The sequence below is a fragment of the Zingiber officinale genome, chromosome 8B, assembly GCF_018446385.1.
Source record: "Zingiber officinale cultivar Zhangliang chromosome 8B, Zo_v1.1, whole genome shotgun sequence".
Lineage (NCBI taxonomy): Eukaryota > Viridiplantae > Streptophyta > Magnoliopsida > Zingiberales > Zingiberaceae > Zingiber > Zingiber officinale.
Genome location: NC_056001.1, coordinates 52,585,540 through 52,596,587, shown reverse-complemented (window position 1 = coordinate 52,596,587; position 11,048 = coordinate 52,585,540). Strand labels below are relative to the sequence as shown.

The 11,048-nt window shown below is 33.3% G+C and overlaps 1 protein-coding gene across 1 annotated transcript; it reads right to left on the bottom strand.

Annotated features, from left to right (window-relative positions):
• Positions 1–5,954: 5,954 nt before the first annotated feature.
• On the bottom strand, positions 5,955–10,476 carry LOC122015173 (WPP domain-interacting tail-anchored protein 1-like). The gene is made up of 5 exons (XM_042571927.1): positions 10,270–10,476; positions 9,000–9,519; positions 7,833–8,911; positions 6,543–6,689; positions 5,955–6,348 (listed from the first exon to the last, which is right to left on the bottom strand). The coding sequence occupies exons 2-5, from the start codon at positions 9,499–9,501 to the stop codon at positions 6,133–6,135; spliced, it is 1,944 nt and encodes a 647-aa protein (XP_042427861.1). The 5' UTR covers positions 9,502–9,519; positions 10,270–10,476; the 3' UTR covers positions 5,955–6,132.
• Between the last annotated feature and the right edge of the window lie 572 nt (positions 10,477–11,048).

Genomic DNA, 11,048 nt, shown 5'->3' with positions numbered 1-11,048 from the left:
ATATGACGTTGCATACCTTTAGAGCTTGTCTGTTGTCAAAGAATGTCGGGTGTCAGGACCTGTCGGGTGAGAGAGGATGTACAGTGGCCTCCTATTGGTGGAAGGAAGGTTTCATTCACAGGTGATAGCTGACCATTGAAATATTCCCTGACGTACGATAGTTATTCTCTAATAGGAGATTATGATTCCCTGACATTGTTGTCGCTTAGCGCTTTCCATCCCGCCTGGGTATAGCTACGGATAGCTCGGGATGACCATTTAGATGTACCACCAGGCTTGAGTGTTAATGAGGAGGATGAGCTGTGGCGACCAGTCCGGGTTTTATCTAAAACTGTGCGGGGGGCCCATCTTTCATGAATTGATCGCTGAAAGGTCGACCGGGAGTTGTCTTAGTGAAAGTACCAGGTCTGTCTACATAGCCCAAGCTGGGAAGATCTTATTAGTCGGGGGCAGGCCTAGTGCTAGTCCAAACCTAGTCTTATGTCTTAGATCTGAGGGTCTGGCCTGATGGCAGCTGACCAGGAATTATGCGACTAGTAACGCTGGGTGGTTTAACTCCCTCTTTCACCCGACTGTTAACTGTCACGTCCTCTTGACATTTGACTGTCACGTCCCCTTGACTATTGACTGTCACTTCTCCTTGACTTTTGACTGTCACTTCTTCTTGACTATTGACTACCTGATTTTATCAGACCTCATCTTTATGCACCGTATCAGTATCAATTGTCTCCTTTGACATCTATCGATTATTGGATTTCAATCATGAAAGACCTACCTCACAACGGTTTCATCCACTATTTACTCAATAATATTCAATATTTTTCAATCAATTGTTGTCCACATTAGTCAAATCCAACAGTTATCTAAATAGGATAGCAATCATATAATTAGAAATTCAATGGATTCAATAGTTGAGTCTAATTGTTCTTAATCGATTCCAATTTACACAATTGACTATTTTGGATAGGTTCCTATTTGAATGGGATAAAATATGAATTTGAAATTTTTAACTCAATTGACTAAAATTTAACTCTCCCTTGAATACAAATATTATGTTTATCTAAATAAATTCTTAATTGATTGCTCCATAAACTATCCTAATATTGGATTATTTTTTCAAGAACAAGTTAACTCATCTCAAAATAAACCTTTATGATCATAAGAGAAATGATTCTAGTCGACCACTTAGTCAATTGACTTTGCATCAATCGACTGAATTATCATTCAATGGACAACAGAAAAAAGATCTAGAGTCAACTCATTAGATTAGTTGATTATTTATGACTCTCAATCGAATGACTCATTGACTATAATTATAAAATACATATTTCTTGGTTGAGACTTCACCTAAGTGAAAAAACTATCCAATACCTTGAATATAGGTCATTCATAGAGTCTCACAACACATTTGCAAAAATTCTTACCTCCAAAACTTCTTGTGTGTCAAATCTCCGATCAATATTAATCCAACCTACTAAGACTTCTTGTATGCCAACATCTATTGACTTTCACCAAGTATCTAAACCTTAACTTAGATTTCCTTCATCTTTTAACACCTTTTGAACTTTCATTTTCTATTAGCCTTTGTTGAACTTCTAGTAAACACATTAGCCTTTTAATACCTTTGGAACTCATTAACCTTTGTTGCGCACTTGACACACTGCATCATGAAACACAATGTTAGTCTAACTTAAATCCATTATCAAACATTTCAAAACTATATGATTAAATTCAACCACTTAGAAATGATTGCACCAAAATTACCTAGTTGAGTCAACTAGTTTTATAATTGAATCAATTGATATGGATTGAGTCAAGTGGATGCACTTTTGAGTCAAGTGGATAAGAAATAGTTATTGCGAATAAAGTTTTAAACATTTAGATTGATGGATTATAAAAGTTTGAGTTGATTGAAGTCTCACAAACTACAACTATAAATAGAGGTATAAAGTGTCTTTGAAGAACGTCACATTCACAACCCACTTTTGGTAGTTCTAATCATTTGCCTATCTATTATGAATTACTTCCAATGACCTCGATGAAGTGGTTCTTTAAAATAATTTAATTTTTACATTTACTTTATCTTCTATATTTATCCGATAGATAAATTGAAAGAAAACTACCTACTTCTAAAATTAATTAGATGTAATCTAAACTCATAAATTAATAATAATAATAATAATAATAATAATAATAATAATGTGTAAAATTCTCGACTTATTTCCTATATTGTTTCTTTCCTATTTGAAATCCGTAATAAATTAGAGTATCTAATTAATTATATAACTAATGAATTAAGAAGCTAATTATAACAACAATTCAACTTTGTGCTCTAGGAGTACACTAGCACCGATATTAATTAACAAAATAATAGATGTAGCCGTTATGTTTAGAGTTTTGAACTCTGCATTTTGAAAGAGGTGCATTATCATTCATTGACAATAAATTGTCAAGATAATAAATGTAGCACTTTTATTATAGAGCTTTGGTTCTGCTATATGAGAATTGCATGATTATTTGTAGTCTTGGGGTTTAGTTCGTCCTATAAAAGAGTTGTGAAACTACTTATAGTTTAGAGTTTCAACTCCTCCTTCTAAAAGAGCTGTGTAATTATTTGTAATTTAGAGAAAGAGTTACGTGATTATTTATAGTTTAGAGCATCAACTTTGTCCTCTAAAAGAGCTGTGTGATTATTTGTAATTTAGAGCTTCGACTTCTCAATCTGAAAGAGTTGCCTCATTATTCGTAGTTTAGAGCTTCGGCTTCTCCCTCTGAAAGAGTTGCACATGATTATTTGTATTTAGAGTTTCGGCTCCTCCCTTTAAAAGAATTACATAATTATTTATAGTTTAGAGCTTCAACTCCGCCCTCTAAAAAAGTTGCACGATTATTTATAGTCTTGAGCTCCGACACAGTGCTTGTAAGAAGCATGTAACTTCATAATCAACTGTTAATCTTTCTGCCTCTGTTATTTTCCATCGTATTGGTCTTTTAATGGACTTATCCTTAATCTATGTCCTCTACTAGTTACGATTGATAAAGAAAAAAATAAAAAGATAATTCGGTGCACGAAACTCTCGTTATGCGGGATCCCGGAGAATGATCCATTATACGCAGTCTTACCTGACTAAAATCTTTGCTTGTTAGTTTCTATTGGAGTAAACCATAATTAGTGTGCCTGTACCTTGAGTTATAACATTAATGCTGTGTTAACTTGAACGGATATGGAAGAGAAGAAATAGAATTAAATGATTGATTCTCATGTTTACTTAGAAGTAAATAAAAAAAGAGAAGGTAATTTAATCCCATAAATTTTCTCTTCATTTATTTTCACCCAAGCTAGGCAGAAATTGATGGAAATGTAGTTTTTACACATCTCATAAATATAAATGTGTATTTCTCTCCTTTCGATTTTGTGTGAATAAACAAATAAATGAAAAAAAAAATGAAAATAAGATGCTACTTATTTTTTCTTTCTCTGCACTTAAACTATTTCATTATGTTCTATTTCTTAGCTCCGAGTAAATAAATATAAGGTATGGATAACGCGCTTCCCATCTTGTAAGCTATGGTTAATGGAACTCTTCATTTATCGTCTTTGTGCCTGTGTTGGATTTGGACATCGTTGCTCCGGCGCCAACACTTCTAGTGGAGGCTTGGCATATCTAATAGTTCTGTGCACAAAATTACTCATTCCCCAGTCCAAGCAACTTATTGTTATAGGTGTCATCTTCCATTTTGTTTAAAGAAACCTCACTGATGGATCATTTTCAAAGAGCATTGCATATGGTTTGGAAAAAAAAAAAAGAGAGAGAGAGAAGAGATATCTAACAAGTGAAAAATTTACTGAGCTTTGCAGAAGGAATGGCTTGATAAATATCATCCAATACTGGATATGAGTGGAACAAAGTACAACCAAACTCATTATGATCATGAAAATCCTCCTCCCAAGATTGTCCAGGGCTACAAGTTCAACATATTTTACCCTGATCTTGTTGACAAGTCAAGAGCGGCAGTGTGCACTATTGAAAAGGATGGCGACAGTGATGAGACCTGCATCATCCGGTTGCATGCTGGGCCACCCTACGAAGACATTGTCAGTATCAATTTATTTTAAGCTTCTAGCAATATGTTAATTGAAATAGCGAATGCAAACATTAATCTCTCACTAATGCAAAATCCAGAATTTTAGTCCTATTCTAAAATATCAAAGTAGCTTGATAAATGGTATTTTATATCAAAATTATGCCTAATTAACCAGTATACTCTTACGTAGGTTTAATTTTTATTCAAACTGTTATCATCAGACTTTTGGTGAAACAGATTAATTAGTAGATTTAAAGTTTTTGTCTCTTTTTTTTCGCATCTTTGAAAGAAACATTTTGGTGGTTAAAAGGCTTTTGGCATTTTGAATAAGGATAGCTGACCTTTAAATTTTTAATTAGAAAAGGACCAATCTGGATATTTACCCTAATTGTAATTTAACTATTTAGGGCTGCCTAATATGTTTGTGTAAAATTTGACAGGCCTTTCGAATTGTGAATAAGGAATGGGAATATTCTCACAAGAACGGCTTCAAGTCCACCTTCGAATGTACTTCAATTTCAAACGATACCGGTACCAGCGGTAGTAGGAGCTGGGAACTTATCCATTTAAGCTTTATAGAAGAGCCTATCATTAGCAAATATCCACCCAAACTAACTCGGGATCTTTGTATCTTGAATGCTACGTTATGATTCTCTTTTATTTGCAACCCATGTAATCAAATGTATACTTAAAATTTGTAACACCGCAGTAGTATCTCTTTTTCCTGTTCTATTTTCTTTTTCTTGTTGTTTGCATTTTTTTTCCCCACATAGTAATACTAGAATTAGGCATAATTCTCGATAGATATTTATTTCCTACATTGTTTGTTTTTTTTCCCATCCATATGGCAATACTAGAATTAGGCACGAGTCTCAATTATGTATCGTGTTAATAGTTATTTTATTGTTGTTATTTCTATATGATAATACTTAGGCACGAAGGGGAAGTCATAGTAAAATTATTATCATGTGATTTTGTAATTACAAGTTCAAATTGTGAAGATAATATTTTATTGTGTATAATAAATTCAACATCGAACTGTTTTCTTTCAATATATCTTGAGATTTTTTCAATATATATTGAACGGTTTTTAATGAATTTTTAAAGATTAAATAAATTTATTTTAAAATTATTTAAGGAATATTAATGCTTTCTTAATTTTTCAGATATTAAAGATTGAGATGTCTAAAAATTGAGTCTCAAACTTGATAATTAATTATTATATTTTTTTAATGGACGATCTAAAAATATTCGATTGATGATTCATCTGTTACGAGCACTTTTTGATGGATTATTTGTTGTGAGTGTTTCTCAATGGATTGTCTATTATGAGTTTTTTTTATTTATCTTAATAATCAATGAAAAATTTATATGGAATCGGATCAATTAACTCAATATTAACTAATATCAACAAAAAAAAAATCAATATTACCTGTGTCAATCCAATAAAAAGAATTAAATTAAATAAAATTTAATATAATTTGGATAATGATATTAATTAACTAAAAATTAAAAAAAAATTGATTAGAATTTATTTTCCAGATATATTTATTATAAAATTCAAGGTACATGATGATATATATAAAAATATATAAATATACTGCAACGCCCATGTTTAATGTTTGATTGTATCACAAACTATTAAAATGATTATAAATTTTTTAAAACTTTCAAGGGGCTTTTCCGAAGAAACGGATGTAAATTATAAGGAACAAAGTGACATATAACAAGGTGTACTACGATATGAATTTTCAGGTACAACTGATAAAATGTCATTTATCAAATTTTGAGGTTAAAAATAAAAAAAGCAGTTAGATCCTAAAACATTTTCTAGGTTTAAACTTTCAAAATCCAACAGCATCCAAGCGTAACAAACCAAAATTAGAAATTATTATACCTGATCTACTGATCACATTTTCTTAGCTGCATAATTTTCTACTCAAACTCAACAACACGAACACCAAAATCTAAGCAACAATCTCTTCAGTCGATAGGAGGCTATTGATTATTGAATCGGAAGCTAAGACAACTAGGAAGTCCTTCCAGTTAGTACACGGGATTGCTTTCTTGTTGATACGTGTAGAAGGTAAGGACAGCCACAAACAAGACGAGGATAGCCAAGCAAAGATACTTTGGGTCGAGTTGAGCTGCTTCGATGTTCCTCACCGTCTCGATCTTTGAATCCGAACCTGAGGCCTTCTCCTCAGCTGAAAGAGTGGTCACAAGATGCATCTCGCCGATACCTGCAGCTAGGTTCTCTGCCTGATACATAGTTAACATGTAAATTGCATGTTAATGTATGTCATTGAGAAAATATAGCTGCTCAACAAACAAAGAATACAAAAAATCTTGTTTAGTTGATCACTAGAATTGAGTTGGAGACGGGATTGATAATCTTAGAAATGAAAGATGAGGACACTGCACTGAAAACTTAAAACGAAATCTAGTTGACCCACCTGAATGTCTCTACTAAAAGATTCTGCAGGTCTTTCTATTGATGATTTTGTGCCAGGTAGAGTTTCATTGTGGGTTCCCTTGTAGCTGGAAGAATTTCTTTTCAGTTTCTCGCTCAAAGCTCTATTCTTTTTTATCAAGGTAGATATCTGCAAGGAAACACGGACAAAAGGAGATAACTTTTGGAAGTTCACTATATTTACAAGTTTGATTATAACATCCTAAAAGAACACCGAGAGGATCCTAAATAGCTTGAGTAAATCTAATGCAACTTATCAATTAACAAATAAGTATCGACTATAACAGTAGAAGTTAACAGAACGAGATAAAATAATTCATGTAAACTATACACATGACAAATTCTCAAGAGAATTTTGAAAGATGAAATTGCAAGAGTGGAACATAGAGAAGCCTTAGCCCAGATTAAATCAAGCAACACCAATATAGATTGGAATAAAAGACATTTTTTAGTGTGTAATCGAACACTTTGTATTTGAAAAAGTAAAAAAGGACAACAAAGAAGGGAAGAATAAGAAAGTTAATGGCAAGTGTCATAAATATGATATTACAACCAAGCTCACATATGATATTAAATATATAAATTTGAAAAAAAAAATACATACAAGTATTGTAAATTAATTTATGATATATTTCCACAAACACATAATTTAAAAGTGGGATTCTTTCAAGAACAGCCCACATATCTTATCATACTAGGCCTGTTTCATACCTACATTAACAGCCAAACACTAAAAAAAAATACTTAATTTTTAAACGCCCAAACAAACACACAAGAAGATAAGCTATTTTCTGGAAAAACATTTTTTTTTAAATGTGAAACATATGGAACCTGACTTAAGCCACATGCATTACTAATCAAGGTGTGTGAAACCCTATTCCACTAATCTGCAACATTCTCACATATGATATGTAACAGCATAACTTCTGTTTAACTTTCATATTGTGCAATGATGGGCAACATTCATCATCATACAAGACATACCTACAACACATGTCAAAGCACACAAATACAGTAACATGTATGATACACTAATTGGTACAATAATGCACAGGAAGGGAAACAACAATATACCTCAACTAAATTTTATTGCATATAGTTCAGACTCAAGATTAGTTTCAATTTACCTTACTCGAGATTGTACATTCTTATTGGTTCTTAGTATAATTTTAAGTCAAAACTGCAAAAGTTCACACATGGGAGTAGTCTATTAGTCTCTACACTTTTAAAGATTTACTAGAATAGAACACGGAAAAGTAAGTTAAAGTCATACCTCTGACTGAAGACGTTCTCTTTCCAATGCTAGTTTCATGACCAGATCACCAATGAGTTTTGTCCTGATACCAATGTCTTTAGCGGTGGCAATTTTTGCACCCTCAGCTTGATGCGTGGATGTTTCCATGTATTCCAATTTGCCTCTTAGGAAACCCAGCTCTTCATTTAGTTCTAAATTTGTTTCAGTTAACAAAGTGCACTTAGATTCAGCATTCTCAGCCCTACTTTCTGCTTTTGAAACCTTTATTTTGAGCTCCTCAATCACAATTCCCATATCATCAATTGTATCATATAATCCACTTTGCTTCTCTTTAAGTGCTTCAACAGATGCCCTTGCATGCTCCAATTGCATATCTGAATCACTAGACCGTGAAAGGTTTGTTCTCTCGGAATTGCTTTTTTGAAGTAAGACAGGCTCCTCGTTCAATTTGATGTTGATGCCTTGCAGTTCAACATACTTGCCTTCAGCACTTCCAACTCTGTTTTCAGTTCTCAAAACATCAGCTCTGAGACCCTCGATTACATTTTCCTTTAGACCCAGTTCAGAATGCAAAAAACATTGTTGCTTATGACATGATTCAACTGAGGCCGCTGCCAGCTGCATCTGGGCATGAGACTGTCTAAGCTGCTCCTCAAGTGTTTTCACCTTTTCCTTCAGGGAAATGATTTCTGGAATGGTCCCTGTGCTCCCCTTCGTAATTTTGTCAGCATGTACATTCAAATGAGACTTCAGCTCATTCTCTCGTCTAAGTGAACTATTTAAACTAAATTGAACAACCTCAAGTCTACCAGCAAATTCTTTTGAAATAGCCAAAAGAACTTCAGCAGTATTTTCAGCCTCAAGTGCTCTCTCCAAATGTATTTCAATTGACTCTTTAATGAAGTCAAGTTCTGCTTCTGCATAAAGCAACTGTAGCTTAAGATCCTTCTCATTTGACCTTGTGTCTGAAAGCTTGTTTTCAAGATCAAGTTCTCGTGCCAATGATTCATCCAACATTTTTAAGACACTCCATTGTTGATCAACAGTGCAGATGGATGACAAATGACCATTATCAAACTCCTGATCTTCATCCAACCCTAATTAAATGCATGCATTAAAGAAATTAGTGTCGTCATCTCAATATGTGCAAACTATAAAGCAACCTAAGAAATATGAACAACTTACTAGCTTCAACATGACACAAAGATAGAATGCTTTCAAACTTCAATGACTGTTTTTGTATATCGGCAATTGAATCTTCTAACTTCCTGACAGATTTTTCAGCATCAAGCAATTTTTCTCCTACTTCAGAAGCAATTGCTTCCAAGTTTTCACCATCAAAAATATTTTGGCATGTCTCCATGATTTCAGTTTGTAGAAAGGACAAGAAGCTTTGCAGTTCTTTCACCTCCGCACATAAAATTCCACACAATATATCAGATTCAAAAAACTTCTTAACAGACTCAGCTAGAATGTCCCCATGCTCCATCTTCGAAGATTCAAAATCATTGACTCTATCAGCTACCAGCATCAAAAGTATTTCCAAATTAAGTAGCTTCTCTGAAGAATATGCAACATCAAGTTCTATTCTAGTTAGAGCCTCTGCTGCATTTCCTTCATTCATGTTGATTCCAAGTGCTCTCTCATCCTCTTGTAAGTAATTATCCTCATGCTCATCAATAGCCATGATCTGATTAATCTTGCCCTGAATATAAAATACAAGTCCATAAATAAAAGGAATGACGACAAAGAATATATTGAAAGAAAGGAGAATTCTGAAAGGGAAGTAGGGAACAAAATTGTGAGAATCCACTTATCATAATAGTTAGTTGCAACCAATTCCCTCTGTAGCATAGATATATAATCATGCTAAATGATCATGAAACGAGCAGAATTCAGTGATCATCTATTGACTTACTAAATGAGAGAAAAAAATCACACAAGCAGGCACCAATAGATTGTTACAAAATTTGTCTCTGATATCCAACTAATATCACGAAGCCCAATGTGTGGTTCTAGCGACAAACTTGCAAGAATCTAAGCTTGAAGTATGATAGCATGAATGGATGATAAGATACTGATAACAAAAAACTAAGTCAAAAAAGTTTGATCTAGTGAAAGCAAACAAAAATCAACCTCGAGCCTACAGACATCCTTCCTGAAACATCCAAAATATAAAACAGTGTTAATAGTAAAACGACATTTTTTTACCACTCAAAAACACAAGCATCCAAAGGAAACCAACTGCCACAGATCGTCAGATCAGCCACCCTCCTGTTCAAGCAGTCTCAAGCCACCTTTCTTATCCCCAAGTACAGTAGGTTTAATTCATGAAATTGAGATCGCGAATGACAAAGAACCAGAGATTTACGCCATCAAGCACGGTTAATACCATCACATCATTCCTGAATTTGCTAAATCTATATGAACGGCAAATCTAAAGACGAAAGCTTACGTGACTTGGTGACGATTATCGCAGAAACGGCGATTCCGACGGATTTCGAATCCCCGAATCTTCACGCAGATCCTATAAATCCATATAACTAGGGTTTCCCGAGGCGCTAATCTGGATCCCGAGCTTACAGAGCGGTGGGAGGGGAAAGGAAGCGGTGCCTTCTCCAGCGTCTCCTCGTCGTGGATGCCACTTGAGAGGGAGAGGTGGAGGAGGCCAAAATTACGGGCCTGTTATATAATACTGGGCCAAGTCCATCCTAGCCCAGTATTCCCATTAGCAATACTATATCAATTTTTAACATATTATCAATATTATGAAAAGTGTTTTAAACGTGTTATGAAAAAAAATTATATATATATATATATATATATATAAAATTTTCACATTTATCTACATTATTTGATAACCACGTGTCACACACTTGTTAAAACTTTTAAATATATATCGGTATTTAAGTTAAAATTAAAATATAATTAAAAAATCACCTGTTTAAAATTGTTCTCAAAGTGTGAAAATACTCTTTATAATTTTTAAAATTGTGACACTTTACACCTAATCATGAGTATTATTAATGAGCTTATGAGACAAAATAATGTAATGATTAGCAATTTTAAGGATAGTCAAGAGATAGAAAATTTAATTCTTAACTATGATATATTATAATTTATTTTTCTTCTGTGAGATATTATGATTTGAGATATGAATAGTCGATTTGAAAAGTTGCATTTCTTTTACTAATTAAAAAAATTAAATATTATTAATTAAAATAATAAGGGCAA

Excerpts from the sequence above, each read along its gene's own strand:
- LOC122015173 (XM_042571927.1), bottom strand. The coding sequence starts at position 9,501 with ATGGCTATTGATGAGCATGAGGATAATTACTTACAAGAGGATGAGAGA. Across the intron at positions 6,690-7,832 it reads GAGAACGTCTTCAGTCAGAG|ATATCTACCTTGATAAAAAA; the intron begins GTATGACTTTAA and ends GTTTCCTTGCAG. Across the intron at positions 6,349-6,542 it reads CTTTTAGTAGAGACATTCAG|GCAGAGAACCTAGCTGCAGG; the intron begins GTGGGTCAACTA and ends ACTATGTATCAG.